This window comes from Aegilops tauschii, chromosome 5, assembly GCF_002575655.3.
Source record: "Aegilops tauschii subsp. strangulata cultivar AL8/78 chromosome 5, Aet v6.0, whole genome shotgun sequence".
NCBI lineage: Eukaryota > Viridiplantae > Streptophyta > Magnoliopsida > Poales > Poaceae > Aegilops > Aegilops tauschii.
The window spans coordinates 423,208,116-423,227,058 of NC_053039.3; the positions used below are offsets into that span (position 1 = coordinate 423,208,116).

At 43.4% G+C, this 18,943-nt stretch overlaps 2 protein-coding genes across 2 annotated transcripts; both read right to left on the bottom strand.

Annotated features, from left to right (window-relative positions):
* Positions 1-8,164: 8,164 nt before the first annotated feature.
* On the bottom strand, positions 8,165-9,341 carry LOC109780538 (transcription factor bHLH14-like). Its single transcript, XM_020339124.4, has one exon. It carries the CDS (start codon positions 9,270-9,272, stop codon positions 8,445-8,447), a length of 828 nt encoding a protein of 275 aa, XP_020194713.1. The 5' UTR covers positions 9,273-9,341; the 3' UTR covers positions 8,165-8,444.
* A 5,654-nt stretch (positions 9,342-14,995) lies between these two features.
* LOC109780536 (uncharacterized) lies at positions 14,996-17,180 on the bottom strand. The gene is made up of 3 exons (XM_020339123.4): positions 17,054-17,180; positions 15,504-15,717; positions 14,996-15,402 (listed from the first exon to the last, which is right to left on the bottom strand). The coding sequence occupies exons 2-3, from the start codon at positions 15,676-15,678 to the stop codon at positions 15,182-15,184; spliced, it is 396 nt and encodes a 131-aa protein (XP_020194712.1). The 5' UTR covers positions 15,679-15,717; positions 17,054-17,180; the 3' UTR covers positions 14,996-15,181.
* Between the last annotated feature and the right edge of the window lie 1,763 nt (positions 17,181-18,943).

Consider the following 18,943-nt stretch of genomic DNA (forward strand, 5'->3'; position numbering starts at 1 on the left):
CGTCGTGCTGCTGGATCTCCATCAACCTCTCCTTCCCCCTTGCTGGATCAAGAAGGAGGAGACGTCGCTGCTCCGTACGTGTGTTGAACGCGGAGGTGCCGTCCGTTCGGCGCTCGGTCATCGGTGATTTGGATCACGGCGAGTACGACTCCATCATCCCCGTTCACTTGAACGCTTCCGCTCGCGATCTACAAGGGTATGTAGATGCACTCCTTTCCCCTCGTTGCTAGTATACTCCATAGATGGATCTTGGTGATGCGTAGAAAATTTTAAAATTCTGCTATGATCCCCAACAATAGTGCGGGCCGGGTAGGTCATGGGAGTAAACCCCACGTCCGTGTCGTCACGATCCAAAAGAATCGGGAACGGTTCAGTAATTAACATGTTCGTTAATTATTAATTAATGACTCATTAATTTTTCCCGAGCAGCAAAAATATAGACAACGTGCATAGCTCTGTCCTCGGCTCGGCTCAATCTCGCAACCCGCGGCGCGTCGTGACGAGGCATGGCGTGGCGAGGCAAGCGAGGAGGAGGAGCGCGCGTGTAGGTCTCCTCTTCTCATGCTCATACAAGTGATAGAAGAGCTCACCTTATAAAGAGGTGCAAGTCTCTCTTAACTTCCGTGGTGGGACTAAACTCTAGTCTCACTCACTCCACTCACATGTGTGCATGAATGGGCCAAGAGAATTTCAGAATTTTCGTTGGGCTTTGGGACAAAGGCCTACTAGCAAAATTCCAAAAATCCCCCACAAAGTCTCATTGGCACATCTCATCATTTAGTTCCAAAACATTGTTTATATACCGGTGCTTAGTGGAGACTGTGAACTTGAACTTCCACTTAGAGTTTTATGCTACACTAGATCACAACTTGAATAGTGGACTATGCCTTGGACAAGTTTTCCGTGAAACTAGTTTCACACAAATTCTTGACCGATACTGGGCTGCCGCAAGGCTTCCCCGCAGGTGAGCGTATACGTCATACTCCAGGGCCTTTCATGAATTTATTAGAGAACACCCAATTGTCACAGACTGCAACGTTAACAGTCAAATTCATATAGCTGTGTTCCTCAGGAGATGCTCTGCAGGACAACATCTCTGCTTACTCAAATAAGCCACTTGGAACACATTAAGATAAATATCAACCTGCCATGCAGATCAGGAGAGTATTGCATCTTCACGGAGTGGGATAATTAAAATAGGGATACTCTCCTCTCAGCTGACCAACAGCTTGTCTCCCACTTCTACTTCACGGGGTCTCCGATCACATAGAGTGGATTACCACTATGGACAACTCATGTGGTGGGTCTCAGACCCATCTCCATCGATGCATTATCTATCACATTACGTGATAGACCCTTTGTGAAGGGATCTGCCAAGTTTTTCAATGTTTGGATATAATCCAACGTAATAACTCCGGAGTCCCTCAGTTTTCTGACAGATTTTAGTCTCCTCTTCACATGACTTGAGGACTTTATATTGTCCTTAGAACTGTTTATCTTGACGATCACAGTTTGATTATCACAGTTCATCAGGATAGGGGGTATTGGTTTATCAACCATAGGTAAGTCCATCAAGAGCTCACGAAGCCACTCTGCTTCAACAGTGGCAGTGTCTAATGTTGTGAGTTCTGCTTCCATATGACCTCGTTAAGATGGTCTGCTTGCAAGACTTCCAGGAAACAGCGCCACCACCAAGTGTAAAAACATAAACACTTGTGGCCTTAATCTCATCAGCATCAGATATCCAGTTTGAGTCACTATAACCCTCCAGTACTCTTGGATACCCGGTGTAGTGAATCCCATAGCTCCCAGTGTCTTTCAAGTAGCGCATAACTCTCTCAAGTGCATGCCAATGATCATCTCCCGGTTTTGACACAAACTGACTCAGCTTGCTCACAGCAAAAGAGATGTCAGGCCTCGTGGCACTCGCCAAATACATAAGCGAGCCAATAATCTGATAATACCTCAGTTGGTCTCTAGCAATCCGTTGATTCTTTCGAAGCAACACACTAGGATCATATGGAGTTGGAGAAGGCGTGTAGTCGCTATACCCCAAACGACTCAAGATCTTTTCCACATAGTGAGACTGAAGCAGTGTGATCCTAACATTCTCATCTCTCAACAGCTTGATGTTTAAGATAACATTAGCTACTCCTAGATCCTTCATCTCAAAGCAACGAGATAAGAAATCCTTAACCTCCTTGATTAAATCAAGTTTGGTTCCAAAGATCAGTATGTCGTCGACATACAGACAAAGAATAACTCCTTCGCCCCCACCATAGCGATAGTACACACACTTGTCACCATCGTTTACTACAAAGCCAGCAGCAGTTAATGTTCTTTCAAACTTCTCATGCCACTCCTTAGGAGCTTGTTTAAGGCCATATAAAGACTTTAATAACTTGCACACCTTTCCTTCCTGACCAAGTACTACAAAACCATCTGGCTGACCCATGTAAATTTCCTCCCTCAACTCTCCGTTGAGGAAAGCCGTCTTAACATCCATTTGATGAACGAGAAGACCATGTGAGGCAGACAGTGATAGTAGCACCCAAATTGTGGTCAGTCTAGCCATGGGTGAGAAGCACCCGAATTGTGCCACGAACCCGAATTGTGAGAACCCACCAGCACCTTTAGTATCGGTTCATGCCACAAACTGGTACTACAGGTTCTTAGTTGATTCTTTCTGCAGCGGTTTTTTAGTCCCACCTCGCTCCGTTAACAGGGTTTTTACCACCTTAAATATGTTACTTCTCAAACTATCACAACCACTTGGTCTTCATTGAACTCTATGTGTAGAATTTGTGGCCACAATATGAGTCTTCTCCGATTTCTAAACCGGTGAGAAGACTCATATTGACAATTCAAATTGAACACAAAAAGATCATTGATGATCAATGTATTTTTGATGTATTTCTCTGTAAAGAAATATAAGAGCATTTAGATCACTATTTTAGTAATCTAAATGCTCTTATATTTCTTTACAGAGGGGGTATATTTTTACATGTTTACACATAGCAGTACGCGGTTTGGCTGAAAGGCGGTACTGATCAATGTATTTTTGATGTATATTTTTACATGTTTACACAATCTCTTTCGAAGTATCAGGGTTTCGGACGAAAACTCATCTGTTACAAAGGCATTTCATTTACCGGTTCTAAGGATGGGGCCCCATGAGCACCTTTAGTACCGGTTCGTGGTATGAACAGGTACTAGAGTTTTTTAGTTGATTCTTTCTGCAGCTGTTTTTTAGTCCCACCTCGCCAAGCGAGATGCACTCGCATCGGTTTATAAGCCCTGAGTGCATAGACGATGAAGGAGAGGCGCAATGCTCACCTACACGTTGCTTAGCTTCATGGCTTGAAATGGTGTAGACTGCACGGAGCTATGTGTAGTTTCTCAAGGCCTGAAGCTAAGCAACGTGCAGGTGAGCATTGCGCCTCTCTTTTATTTTTAATAACTTATTACAACTCCGGACTTTTTTGCATTCAGTATGCACCATTCAAAGCCACATCATCAACTTTCAACCCTTTCTGACATAATTTGCTATTTTGCATTCATTTACTGATTTGTTTAGAGAGCTAAATGACCGTGAAATTGAAAAGCACTACAAAATGAACTCTGAAAAGGTTGAAACTTGGCATGGTATCATCATTTCACCCACATAGCATGTGCAAAAAAGTAGAGAGGGTTACGGCAAAAACTGGATGCACTTCGTGTACAAACTGGACAATCTCTTTCGAAGCATCAGGGTTTCGGACGGAAACTCATCTGTTACACCGGCACTTCAAAAATTTAATAACTTATTACAACTCCAGAATTTTTTGCGTTCAGTATGCACCATTCAAAGCCACGTCATCAACTTTCAACCCTTTCTGACATAATTTGCTATTTTTCATTCATTTACTGATTTGTTTAGAGAGCTAAATGACCATGAAATTGAAAAGGACTAGAAAATGAACTCTGAAAAGGTTGAAACTTGGCATGGTGTCATCATTTCACCCACATAGTATGTGCAAAAAAGTAGAGAGGTTTACGGCAAAAACTGGATGCACTTCGTGTACAAACTGGACAATCTCTTTCGAATTATCAGGGTTTCGGACGAAAACTCATCTGTTACACCGGCACTTCAAAATTTTAATAACTTATTACAACTCCAGACTTTTTTGCGTCCAGTATACACCATTCAAAGCCACGTCATCAACTTTCAACCCTTTCTGACATAATTTGCTATTTTTCATTCATTTACTGATTTGTTCAGAGAGCTAAATGACCGTGAAATTGAAAAACTCTACAAAATGAACTCTGAAAAGGTTAAAACTTGGCATGGTATCATCATTTCACCCACATAGCATGTGCAAAAAAGTAGAGAGGTTTACGGCGAAAACTGGATGCACTTCGTGTACAAACTGGACAATCTCTTTCGAAGTATCAGGGTTTCGGACGAAAACTCATCTGTTACACCGGCACTTCAAAATTTTAATAACTTATTACAACTCCAGACGTATTACCAATTTGAATATAATGATAAAACACACTAATATTAAACATAAGAAAAAAGAATCACTGAAAAATCTATTTTTGAAGTTAAGTTATTCACTAACTAGTGATTCACACAAATTTCAAATAATTCAAATGTAAACTATTCAATTTTTTTGTACCTAAAGCAAAAATATTCACAAAGAAACTCTAAATACAGCAAAAAACTATTTAGAAATAAATAGAACAAAATAAATAAAGCAGAAAAGAAAAAACCTATATAAAAAATATTTGCGCGCTGCCCAGTGGGCCTACTCGGCCTTGGACATGGTAATGCAGGCCCATAAGGCCCAGCAGGCTCACAGGACAGCGCGACAAAGTTAGGTCCAGAAGCCTGCTTTAAAGAGGAGCTCGAAGGAGCAGCCGCGGCTGGGTTTATAAACCAGTGTGGCTGCCCTTCGCTCAGCGAGGTGGGACTAAACTTTGTGCACCGCGGGATGGGAGCGCACCCCCCTTTAGTACCGGTTCGTGGCTCCAACCGATACTAAAGAGGGTTCGCTTCCCGCCGCTTGGCCTGCCAAATTTGACCTTTAGTACCGGTTGGTGGCTCCAACTGGTACTAAATGTCTCTCCTATATATACACCACTTACGAAAATTTCAGTTAGTTTCTTCTTCTTCGTCGTCGCGCCGGCCCGTCCCCGTCCTCGTCGCGCGCGCGCCCGTTGCCGTCGCCGTCCCCATCGACGTCGTCGCCCCCGTCGCGCGCGCCTCCCCGCTCTCTTCGCCGCGCGCGCCTTCCCCGTGTCATCGTACTTCGATCGCGCGCCGGCAGCCCCCCGGCCCCGGCCGTACGTCGCCGCCCACCCCCCCCCCCCCCCCCCGTCGCCCCGCTGTAAGAGATCGACCGTGCCCCGGCCCTGCCGGTCGCGCGCCGGCAGCCGGCCTCACACACACACAAACAGATTATAATGATTTTTTTGTTTTTTGTTTTTTAGTTTTTTATAGTTTTAGTTTATATAAATATTAGATTAATGTCAATTGTTAGATGATTATATATATATATATGTATATATATATATAGATGTTAGATATTAATGTCAAATGTTAGATGAATTAGATAGAAATATATGTTAGATTGTCAAATGTTAAATGAATTAGATGAATTAGCTAGATACTAATGTTACATGAGTTAGTTTTTTATACTTTTAGTTATAGATGAATTAGATATATTAATGTTAGATGAATTAGATATATTAAATTTAGGTATATGAGATTTGATCATCTAATTAAAAATTTACTATATAGAACCAGCTTCTTTATTTTTAGTAAGAAAATTAATAGAACTAGTTTATTTTTAGTAAGTGCTTAATTAGTTGAATTAGTTGAATTAATAGAACTAGTTGAATTAATAGAACTAGTTGAATTAGTTGAATTAATAGAACTAGTAAGTGTTTATCAATTAATGTTTTAACTATGAACATAGGAAATGTCGTCTGACGACGAAAACGATTTCGTTATGTACAAATACTGCGAAGACGAGCGCGGCCTGTGCGACAGAAATTTCCTAGTTGATGATAGGCGCTTTAGCATCAAGCTGAATGAGACCTTCGAAGTGGATACAGTAAGTCACAACGACAAGTCTTTTCGTAATTAAGAATTACTTATGCTTCATTTGCTTCAACTTATAATTTTAAATTTTCACTATTCTAGCGTATGCCCTGCAATGCAAGAATTTTTATCTTGGATAAGATAGGTTTCAGTCCTAACAAAACTATAGAGGTAAAGAGAGTTATTTGAAGACCGAGCATGGTTATACCTTCGACATCAAATTATACAATGCAGACACCTACCTATTTTGAATGCAAAATTTGGCAAGCACTATGCAAGACTTATGAATTTGAGCCTAATATGGTTATCACCTTTGATATTCATCCGGAAGATGATATTGAAGGTAATAGAGACATTTGGCTCGATGTGCAGACGCCTCCAGTTCTACCATTATGTGAGTTTCTCAACCATATTTATGTTTTCGATATTGTTTATTGAAAAATAGTTGACAACTAATTTCTATTGACAGCTTATTTCCATTCAAGCAAACATGTACAGCGCTTGGTAGACAGGACTGTCCACTGTTCCGGGGCTGAACTAAACTGCGAGGAGATAAGTCATTATGTTTCATGGCTTGAGGATCTTGATGCTGTCAAGAGAAATTATTTTCCTGAATTTGAAAATCTTAGTACTCAAAACGTGCGACCAATAGTGTTCGTATTAAACTACGGCCACATCTATTTAGGCAAGATGGTAAGATTTTTACTATTTGTCCTCAGTGCATCTTTTGCATGCATTATTTTTCAAGCTAAACTTCATTGCTAAGTATGTTACTATACAATGTTCTTTAACAGGGACTCCCGGTGACAGTTGTGCCTCAGTGGATCGGTACTAAAGGTCGCATGTCAATGGTTAGCTTACGGCCAAGACATCCTACATTGCACATGAGTGCATTCAGGATTTCTAAAACCGAGGAATGCTTAATAGTGAAAGACTGGAGCAAAATTGTGAACGATCGCAGAGAAGTACCAAGGCAAAGGCGAGAACAATAAAATTAAAATTTCTTCCTTTTCGGAGGGATTGCAGGTCTTCTAGCAATCAGAAGCGCAGTCCACGATTAGGAGACAGGTTCATCTGCATGCTCCAATATGATGAATCAGAAGAGCTACACATGTTCTATGCTATTTTACCTAAGAGAGAGCAACATGAGTGATTAGCTAGTTCATGCTCTTAGTACTTGTCCTCTCATGTCCGCGTTCTTCGTCCTGAACTTAATCTCAAAGTGATTTGCTTTTGTGGTCTTATGAACGCTTATAATCTCATGACCATGTTGAACTCGGTGATATCTTTGCTTCTGGTACAAGTGAATGTTTCTTCTTTAAGCTAGTGTTGGTGGTGATTAAATAGCAGTAATGACTATGATGATTAAATAGTGGTAATGACGATTATGATGATTATTAGCTAGCTAGTAACTGTTGTTGGTGATGATATGATGCAAGAGTTTTTATATTAATATGATGATGATGATGATGATGATGAGTTATTAAAGAAACCGCGGATTAGTTTCAACTGGATGGATCCTAGCTAAGTGATCAAGTATATATCATATCCATATTATACTTGATCACTTAGGACGATCCATATCCACTTCAAACTAATCCGCGGTACTTTCACCTAGTGATTTAACAACTCATTATAATGTAAAAACAATCTCTAAATTAAATTGAAAACACAAAATTAAAGAAAAAATAAAAATAAAACCAAAACCCCCAAACCTTTAGTAGCGGTTGGTGTTACCAACCGGTACTAAAGGTCTCCCCGCCCCCGGCCCAGGCTCGTGCCACGTGGTGGCACTTTAGTGGCGGTTCGTGCTGAACCGGTACTAAAGGGGGACCTTTAGTCCCCACCTTTAGTGCCGGTTACAGAACCAGCACTAAAGGCCCTTACGAACCGGTGCTAAAGCCCGGTTCTGCACTAGTGGAGATATCATTTGTGATCCTATCTTGTACACAAGGAATACGGTCTTTATTTTACTTGTAAGTGAATAGTACTATCTTTGTTTATACTCTGTCCTCTCCAAACACACACCACATTACATTTGTTTTTTAGAAACACAGGTAGTATAAATGCATACCCTCATGCATCACGATCTATTCACCCTTATGAACACACATATTCTACGAACATATTTGAGGTACTGCTCGATAAGTCTTGAGATTGACGAAATCACCTAACAACTAGAGGCTCGTTCAGCGATATTCCGTGATAACTATGGGGCTAGTATTAGTATGAATACATCGTCGCTTGATTTATTCCATGGAGAATAGCAGGACAGCAGATAAACCGTTGTAGTACTCCGGAACGGTCAACGGTGGGTGCGTACGGGCGGCGCTGCTCTAGGCTTTAGGCAGCGCTACTATGCGGTGCAACGTAGCCTCTGGAGCAGCGCGGACCGGAGGGCGCCGTCGCCGTCGTCGTCCTGTAGGGCCGCGGGCACGTCGACGACGACGTCCTGCACCGTCACGCCCTGCACGCGGTTCACGCACGCGTGCTGCACCTGCAGCTCTAGCGACCGGAGCGCGCTCATCAGCCGCGCCGGCGCGTGCGGGGCTCGTCCCGAGCTCGTCACGCGCACCGCCGCCGCGTCCTTCCCCACCATCCGCACCTGCACCACGTCGTCGCCGGCCAGGTGGTGGAGGGAGGCCCCGGCGTGGCCGCCCCAGGACGAAGAAGCGGACGCGTTCGACGCCTCCCACCTCGCGGCGGCCGCCTGCCGGCCCTCTTCCTCGAGCCGCGCGACGCAGGACCGCAGGTCGGTGATGTAGGCGACGGCGTCGGCGAGGAGGGAGGCCTTGTCCATGCGGGACACCTTGGGCACGGCGGCGCGCAGGTCGCAGAACCGGCGATTCAGCTTGTCGCGGCGCTGCCTCTCGGCCTCCACGTGGCTGACGGCGGGCCCCTCAGGCCGCGGCCCGGGCTTCTGCCCACGCCGCTTCGTCGTCGATGCCTGCAGGCTCTCCCCCGGCAACTCGGAGTCCGGGGACAGCGAGGAGCTCCCCGCAGGCCACACGTAATCCCCGTCCTCGCTCTTGGCCGGCACGACGGTGTCGCCGACCAGCCATTGCTCGGGGACCTCGCAGGAGGCGAGCTCGAAGACCTGGTGGGGGTGCCCCTCGGCGGTGGAGAACTGGGAAGGCGGCGATAACGGGAAGAAAGGGGCGTACGGGGAGAGAAGCTCGTCCATGGCCGGCGCGTACGTGAGTGTCGCTCCGCTAAGTGAAGAGCTCGAAGTGGGAAGTTAGCGAAGGGAGTGTGGGCGTCTTTTGTACTGGTGAGTTGTGACACATTTGCGGTGAAGACCTCGCTTAAATGACGTGTCACGTTAAAGGTATAGATGCCGCTTTCGATTTGTATTCCTCCCGCCAAAAACATGTCCGTTAGTTTCGGATTGGAAGTTTGTCGCTAGCTAACTACTAGAAGACGTAGAGACGTAGTCATTTATAAGACAGTTTAGCTGGAAGTAAGTCGCGTGGATTTTGAATTTGGGTCAGTCAATTGGGTGAGAAGGAAGCTCGCGACGCGGGCAAGGCCTCGGCCAAGAATGAGCCATAGTCGGCGGAGGTGAGTTCGAAACTTGACGGTTCGGGTGAGAGGGAGGGAGGGGGGGTGCAGGTTCGCTGGTTTAGAGGGATGGCCGGGGGCGGCGGCAAAGCACCGCGGTGGGGGAAGTCGATGGGGGGACTGGGTGGTGAGGTGGTTGCGAGAGTGTAGCCGACCGCAGATAGTGGAGGCAAGTGGTTTAGCCTGGGCTGGATCGGCAGCTGTCAAAGGAAAAGAGGAACAACGCATGCTGGTCCGAGCTAGAAGACGGTGCAAGATCCATTGAATCTTGTTGCAATAGTTTAGATAGAACAGCAAAAATCGATTGGGCACAAAACTGTTTTCAAGCGACTGACCCCTAGCCAGTCCTTTATAAGAGTGTTTTCGCATATATAACTGTAGATATCGAAGACCAAATTAAGTGAGAGCGTACACAAGTATGTTGTAGTGATAAATAAACTACAATTGACATATATACACATAGAAAACAAGTAATTAATAATGACAAAAATATGTTAATTTCGCATGCACACATGTATTAACTTGATTTCCTATTCGTTTCTTCTCCGAGTGAAGTTTGTTTATGTGAAGAAATGTTCTTTGAGAGGCGTTATCACATACAAGCACTCTTCTTATTATGCCTGAGAATTTGCATGAAGACTCTAAATAGAGTTGCTGACCATGGGGTTTTAAAGTGTTTTCGAGCTCTCTGACAAGACTCGGCGAAGCAGGGAAGATAAGAGGTTTTGTGAAGCGAGCGAAAGTCGATGTGCATGAAAGAGTTAATGCTCTCTTTGTAAGCTATTGGTGGAGACTCTCTTTGTAAGCTAGAGAAGAATTAGTGCTCCCTAATATATTGTATAATGGTTGGTAAGGTAATTTTATCTTAAGTTTGCCATGTAATTTAGAGATGACATTAAAAATACGATGGATAATGAGTTATCTCCTACTCTTATCTCTAGTAAGTAGATATACCTAAATATATGATAAGAGATATCTTTGGTAGGAGATAATCTCTTAAATAAGAGAAGGCAAGCCTTTTTATAGTTTCTCTTTCTTGCATGCCACAATATTTATCCTACGTGGCTCTCTAAGATGACACCATTTTACATACCTTAGGCATATATAGGGATGGTTGACAGGTGATGTCAACAGATGCGTGGTAGCATGTACGATGAGTCGATGAGCCGGTGTCATCGATAGGGAAGGAGAGAATGGACATGGCGGGAAGAGGATAAATGTGGATCTAAAGGCATGTCTAGCCGAACCCCTAAAATTTAGCCCTTCAAACGCCCTTCAAATCTTAACACCACAATTTTGAGGAGTTAAATAGAAGTGATTCCTAGCCGAACTCCTAAAACTTAACTCCCCAATATTTTAACACAAATTCATGTATTTAGGCAATCGAGTTAGATTCACTCGCCTTAAGATCAATGAAAAGTACATTCTAAAATGACATTTTGGGCACATAGTTCACCAGTTCCACACAAGGAGAACTAAACCAAACAAGACGACAAGAATAACTACACACCTCAACAAAAACATAACTTGCTTAATTGCTACTACGAGTTCAATCAAAAATTTCTCCATCTTCTTATGTTCATTGCCAACACTTTTCCCCTACTCTGTCAGAAATGCCTGCTAGAGCTCGCTACATGGAGCTCATTTTTTGAAGAAAAAAAAATCATATTTGAAAGTTTTCAGAAAAATCATAAAAAAATGCACATGAACCTAGTGATGTATAATCCATATCTGTGAATTTTTGTAATGAGATACTTTTTGGTGAAAGCTACAAAAAATCATGTATTTCTAGCGCATGCACTATTCACTATAAAAGTCTATAATTTTATGTTTTTGTGTAGGTCTCGCCACAACATATTTAATCATGAAATTTTACATGAATGTAGTATACCTCTCTATGTTCGTGTCACTGTTCAAGAAATCTTCCGATTCACCGATTAATCTTCCGATTTATCACTAATCGTGGGGTGACCGATAAGATTATGCCTTATCTTTGTCATTTATCTTTTGGACCGATTTATCGTTCTGACAAGCGATGTATTGGGAATCTACCAATAAATCAGACCTATTCATACACTATGTTTGCAAAAACTATGTTTATTTATGTTTTGTGGACCTTGTTACGCAATATGTACTATTGTCCTATTTTGTTTGTCATTATATGAGGATTCAAAGGCTAGAAATCAAAGTAGCACTTCTGTCAAATATTGTTTTGGTGTTGAATATAGCGTATTTTAGTGTTGGGAACCTGAGATTTGCAAAAAAATATCCGATTAATAGTCGACCGATTAATCCCTAATCCCTAGCTGACCGAGACGATAACAATAAGCGATACTTTGTCCTTTTCACACTAGAAGTAGACCCATCCAGGATGTTTCTCCGTCATGGAGACCTGGCGCAGCACCAACCGTTAGCACGCATCGAGTTTTATGAGCGACGTAGGCGGCCTGATGAGTAGTTGAGCGACGGCTGAGCCCCATCGAGCCGTTGGGGGGGGGGGGGGGGGGGGGGGGGGTCGCTAAAAAATAAGGGTTGGCGAACAGTTCTCCTCAATCTTTTGAGCAACTAAACTTTTTGACGGTTCGGCTAGGTCTTAACTCAAAAGAGAATGTTAACCTTTTTGAAAGTTCCACTAGAGTTGCCCTAACTGAACAAGACTACATCCCCGTTACATTAGTCCCTTCTCGTTTACACATACAGTTTTCATATAAATAACGGCGTGCTGTCGAGGACATTTACCTTTTGCTGTCGAGGACATGTTTTGGAACTATCATTTGCGCGTATGTATGCATCTAGTACATGATGTTTCCGGGCATGTGCATGTATCCAAAATGACCACGATTTGTTATTTTCGGGCATATACATTTGGGCATGCGACGTGCGTGCTTCACGTGTTTGGCCGGTGCGGGGAGCATGCATGCATGCACCGTACATTGCCCTACCGCACCCCTAGTAGCCTCTATGCAAGGTGGAAAGGTCAGCTCTCCCTCTGTTCCTCATATCCGACATCTCTTAGCAGCATGCTAACACCTTTGATTGGTGATAAATTTCGATGTACTTTGCTTAGACTTTCTGGTTCTAGGGATAAACAAGAAGAAAATGCACGTACCGGCACGTGAACGTCCGATCGAGGGAGAGACTGGCCATTTTGCCACGTCCGACAAACAGGAAAATGGAGTCGCAGCAGCCATATGCATATGGCTGCATGCACCAGCCATCTCTCTCTGGCCTTTCTCCGATGCATGGGCCAGCTGCCACAGTGGCCTCATGGCCCGTGCACGTACGGCGACGGATTTACTCACGTCACGTGCGGGAAACGGCCGGACGACGCATCACGCATGCAGCGGTTGCAGGCGATGGCATGGCATGGCATGGCAGTCGGCAGCTAGCAGGAGCACGCAGGACCGGAGGCGGCCCACGCCGCAGACTATCCAGCTCGTGCACCAACAACGTACGAATTGCCCGCTGGCTCTGTCTCTCGTGGTATGACACTCGATACGTAAGTACAAAAAAGGTCGGGCGATTTATGCGAGTTGGAAAAACGCATCCGGTCCGGTGCCAAAAATGAAGGGCCAATTTTTCATGCTAAACTAGCGGAAGGCCAACTTTTCTCCCCAAGTTTCTTTCCCCTACATATATGCAATTCTATCAATTATGACATTTTCCTAATTTGTTAACCACATTGGTACAAAAGGTTAATTTGTACCACGATAATTTGTGTTTTTGATCGACCTAGCTAGGTACGTCAACATGCCATTGTTTGTTTAAACTGAAATGTGTGGTACTGATGTGTACGTACGCAAAAAAAGGACAGGTACTACCCCGCAAAAAAAAGGACAAGTACGTGTTGGCTCGTAGCGAACGGCAAAGGACACTACAATGCGTTGGCCTTCTGGAGGAAGCTTGGTAGCCTTTTTTTTCATTTTCGGGAATTAGCTGCGCTAATCGCCCATGCTTAAACAAGCAAGAGGTTGGGTAACCTCGATCCTCCTTGAGATTGTTTCCACGTGCATTATGCAAAGACTAACTTATATATGCGTCGATCGCTCCAATATAGGTAGCCCAGTGAACTAATTAAGCTCAGGTGTACGTTAAAGTTCTTATTGCGATGTAGCTACAACAGCTTGCGGTGCCGTTATCCCTCTCGAGGACATCGTTTTGAAGCAGATACTTGGTAGAGTCGCCAGGAGGTGGAGCGGCGTGGCATCTACCACGTCGACGACGGCGGGTCAAGGGTGCAACAGAGTCTTGACTACGAATGCGTCTTGATGGACGAGCGTGGGGCGGTGGCGCTGTTTGGTTTCGTGGTGGCATCGATGACAGTTGGGCTTGGCAAGGTTAATGCGTTGATCCCTCCTGAAGATGGGGCGACGAAAGATGGCGTCGGCGGATTTTAGAGCGTGCGCATGCGGTGCGTGCTGAGGATCTGCTAGACCGGTTGGTGCTCTCGGCTCGCCGTGGGACGGCTTAGCAAGGCTACCGGATTAAATGGTGTGTGTTGGTGTGAGGTCAGGACACATCATCAAGTTTGTAGGTGTAGCGACATATGTCGTCAGGAAGGTGGATTTAGATTGATTCATGTATTTGTTTTATCTGATTTTGTTAAATAAAGATGGATCTGTGCATCTCTAGATTTTCAACCTTCTTTTGAAATTTTCTGCTAACGGAAGATCAAGAGAAGCAGATAGGAAGATCGATGGGACCTTGGTGACATGTCAAGAACTCGTAACGGAGAAATTGGGAAAGACTTGTATACAAAAGAAATCACATCGTTTCTTCACAAGGAACACGAACAAAAACAGAGGCCGAGTCACCGGAGTGGCCTGGACGCTGTAGCTGACGACGACAAGTGTCGAGGAACACATGCTCTAGCCCAGCGCTCCAAGACAAAGCAGTGCCTCCGAGTCAAACATGCTAGTGTATGTACTGTACCTGGCACGGCGTCACGTCCCCATCGAACACGGAGGCACCCGTATCATTCGGCGTTGTGCCTATGCAATGTACCTGGCACGGCGTCACGTCCCCATCGGACACGGAGGCACGCGTATCATTCGGCATTGTACCTATGAAATGTACCAAGGCACAAGCTATGCTGCTCTACCCTATGTGCAAAGCCACGCTACAGTGCTACAGTGACCGAGTTCCTCCGCACCACGGTCATGGTTTTAGATTCTGTATGTACTTCACCGTCATGGCCCATGAACTTGTTGTTTGGTTCGCCCGACAAACGAGCAGGCCAAAAGAAAAAACCGTACTTACTGGACAAGAATCAGACAGAAACGGGCCTGTCCATTAAATCCTCTCGAGGATGGCATAATTCTGAAGGGAAAAAAAGAGGCACGCAACTCGCGCAGGGTAAACTGAAGATAACACTGGCAGAGTGGAAGTAGCAACATCTGATAAGGAAAACAGACAAGGATTTGGTACAACAGCAAGAGTTCCACGCAGTAAAACGGTCTCAAGAGTCTCAGACTAAACTACCTGGTCCCAAACAGTAGGCAAGCCGTGACAGGTGGCGGAAGAAATTTGATTCTAGATCTTACCCTCCCAGAGGCACTCAGGGGAGGGGCCGCCGTTGTTGCGGTTGTTTCCGGAGGAGGCGCGCGCTAGGAGATCACGAAGGTGGGGCGGTGGCTGGAGGCCCATGGCGGAAGCACGCTCCCAGCGCTGAAGCCGGTTGACACCGATGCACGGGCCAAACTTCATGTCCATGTCAAACTGCCGCAGCTGCTCCTCTTGCTCACTGAAATCATCTGCAGCAGCAGCAGCAGCATCATAAACAAAAGTCATGGCTTGTAAACAAAAAGCGCTGGCAAGTTTAAACTGTGCACATAACAATCTCTCCAGCGGGTACCTTTGAGGTCTAAGGATCCGTGAGAAATTAGTGCTGCTGTCTGAGCCTTATTCGAGGCCCCAACAGAGGCCCCTCCAGTGTAATTCTGTGTTTTCTTCTTGGAAGATGCTGAAGTTTTGCCGACACCTCCTTTCTTCTTCTGCCGGTAGAAATCTTTCACGCCAGTAGAAGCCATCCTTGTCTATTACTCAGTACTGCCTGTGTTTTCTTTTCCCTGTAAAAGCCCCCCAACAGAAACTGAAAATCACTTCTGCTGTAGCATTTGGCCTTCATTTGCATTTTATTCATTTCGCCACAAAGAATGCTATGAGCTATAATAAGTAGTACAATGTGAACATGGCATGATGGCAACAGCAGAAACTTTTCAATGTTTGTTCATAGGTCATACATAGCCAAGTCCTGATTCCACCCCTTTATCGAAAAAGTCCTGATTCCCCAACACTAACGACCCATCTTAATAGAAGGAATCTGAAAGCTGACGTTGTTCTGTCTATGAGAATATCAGTGTTTCTGTGACGATTTCTGAACGTCATATGATTTAAGACTACAATAAAGAATAAACTACTAGGTGCGAAATTATATACTGCAAGAACCAGCAACTGAATAATTAATCTATGCATCTCATTTACTACCAAGTAATATTTGCACATAGGTTGTACTAACATTAACCCGGCCAGTTCAAAAGCAAAATAGTCCATTTGCCTGCCTACGTCAGAACAAATGGAGCAATCATCCCAAGAAAACATGGACCATAAATAAAACAGGAAACAGGCATGAATAGAACACATAAAGCAATATCCTTCCTCACAAGCACACACTATACCGTCGACAGCCAAACAACAAAAGGCCTGCCGATCTCTGTCATTTTAAGCTCTTCGCACGCACCCATGCCCTAGAAGCCCAGAATCCGAAGGAACAGAGCATATTTTTTTCTATATATGCTAAGCAGTAAGCTTAAGGCAGTGAAACGCATTGACACCACAATGCGGTAATGCCTAAAACAAAAGGTAAGAATACACATATCTTGGTTCTTGAAACTCCGTAAAAACAAAAACTCGTTCCGGTTACGCACATGTTGAGCTACTGAACCTGATCCTCCAAAACTCCAGTGGAGATGTTATTGGTGCCGTCCTCTATTCTAGTACTTCCATCACCCCCTTGACTTACAAATCCAAACTTCCAGTATCAGAACCAGCCACATAATGCAGACTCCTTTCTTACACGCGACGAGCAAATGTGGTTACATAAATTCCCCTTCCCCACTCCAAAATCGCCAAAAAGGAGAGGCAAAACGATACTAAGACGGCATGCTCGCGGTCACTCCCCTTGCGAATCTGACGCTCAACCTCCAGCTCAAAGAGCTCGCTCAGTCATCGGACCCAATCCCTTCCCGAAAACAGAAAAAAAAAAACTATCCCAATCCCAGTCCCCGCAGAGACCTAGAATCTCCCTTCGTCGGACTTGCGGAGGCAGTTCCAAGTCCGGCGGTGGTTGGCGGAGGGTACGCAGGGAAGCTTGAGAGACTTTTCGAGATCGAGCCGAGGGCGTACCGGAGAGGCGGCGGAGCAAAGCAGAGCAGGCGAGCGGAGAATCGGAAAACGGCGGCGAGGTCAGGTCGGTAGCGAATCAGGTTTTCGCCTCTTTCGTTTTCTTTTTCTTCGCCTCTCTCGTCTCGTGTTTGATGACATTATTTTGTATCGTGGCCTTAAAAACTGTAACGTAGGCCTTGTTAGCCCAGCTAGAGCCCATTTTCTTTTACAGAGTCGCATCGTGATGGATGGCCCGGCCTTGGTTCAGCCCATTATCAGGTATTTGTTTTTCTTTTTTTAAGTCTTCAAATAATGTTTATTTTTACTTATCTATGTAATATGTATTATCCCTCAAAAAAATGTAATCTGTATTACAAGGTAAGAACAAACAATGTGACTTAAATTTAAAAAATCATGTATTTCCATAAAAAAGTGTATACCAAAAATGTTTATCTATGCATAAAATATCCATGGATTTTTTAAATACCTTAGTACATGAAAAATTATCCATATGTTGTACTCCCTCCGTCCCAAATTACTCGTTGCTGAAATGGATGTATCTAGAACTAAAATACATCTAGATACATCCATACGTGCGACAAGTAATTCGGAACGGAGGGAGTAGAAAATAAGTTCATGTATGTCAAAATAAAATTTTCCATGTACTTAAAAAAACGTTTCATATATTTTTAAAATATATTCTTGTTTGTAGAAAATGTCCATATATCGTAATGAGATGGATGCTCTGCTTTAACTATAAAAAGTTCACATATCCAAAAAATGGCTATGTTTCTCAATGAAAACTTCGTGTATTTACCTGAAAATATATATTTTAAGCAGACAAAATGAAAAATAAAAGAAATAAAATTTTAAATAAAAGAAACCACACATTAGGAAACCATTCTAGAAAAAAAATGTTCATCTACCTAAGACAGAAAAAAGAAATAGAGGGAAGGTGTACTAAGAAACAAAAAAAACAAAGAATAAAAAAACAGAAGTAACATAAAACTGGAAACAAAAACTAACAAAAAATGTTAAAAACCGTAGTCTCCCATTCAACTTGCTCCCCTCCCTCCCACCTCTAGCTATTGGACTATCTTCATCATTCATCCTGACATGGGTACGGCGTATTGGTTAGATTGGTGTGGGAAAATGAAGGTACCCAACATCTTACATCATACTTTCTACGTCCCATATTAGTTGTCGCTTAAATGGATGTATCTAGCACTGAAATACGTTTAGATACATCATTTCAACGACAACTAATAATATGGGACAGAGAGAGTACTATCTTTTTAGATGGACATCATACTCTTAAGATGTCAAATTTTGGTTAATGTTTGCCAAATATTAAGGCAACCCGAGCAGATAAATTGAAAGGTGAAGAACTCCCCCCCACCCCCCCCCCCCCCCCCCAAAAATATGGGTCAACCAGTTAACGGTTCATACTTTTTATTGTATTCGGTTTGCAGTTTGTATCAATCTAAATAGACCCAAAGAGATAAAAGTGGAGTACATGTAATCTGTATTAAAAGGTAGGAACAAATAATGTGACTTAAATTTAAAAGTCATGTATTTCATGAAAAAGAGTATATCAAAAATGTTCATCTATGCATAAAATATCCATGGATTTTTTTAAATGCCCCAGTACATGAAAACATATCCATATGTTGTAGAAAATAGGTTCATGTATGTCAAAATAAAAATTTCCATGTACTTAAAAAATGTTTCATACATTTTAAAAATATATTCTTGTTTGCAGAAAATGTTCATATTATCGTAATGAGATAGATGCTCTGCTTTAACAATAAAACGTTCACAAATCCAAAAAACGGCTATGTTTCTCAATAATTTTTTTTAAGCAAATAAAATTTAAATGAAAGAAATAAAATTAAAATAAAAGAAACAGCA

Coding starts and splice junctions, on each gene's coding strand:
- LOC109780538 (XM_020339124.4), bottom strand. CDS start 9,272: ATGGACGAGCTTCTCTCCCCGTACGCCCCTTTCTTCCCGTTATCGCCG.
- LOC109780536 (XM_020339123.4), bottom strand. CDS start 15,678: ATGGCTTCTACTGGCGTGAAAGATTTCTACCGGCAGAAGAAGAAAGGA. Junction 15,403..15,503: donor CGGATCCTTAGACCTCAAAG/GTACCCGCTGGA, acceptor CTGCTGCTGCAG/ATGATTTCAGTGAGCAAGAG.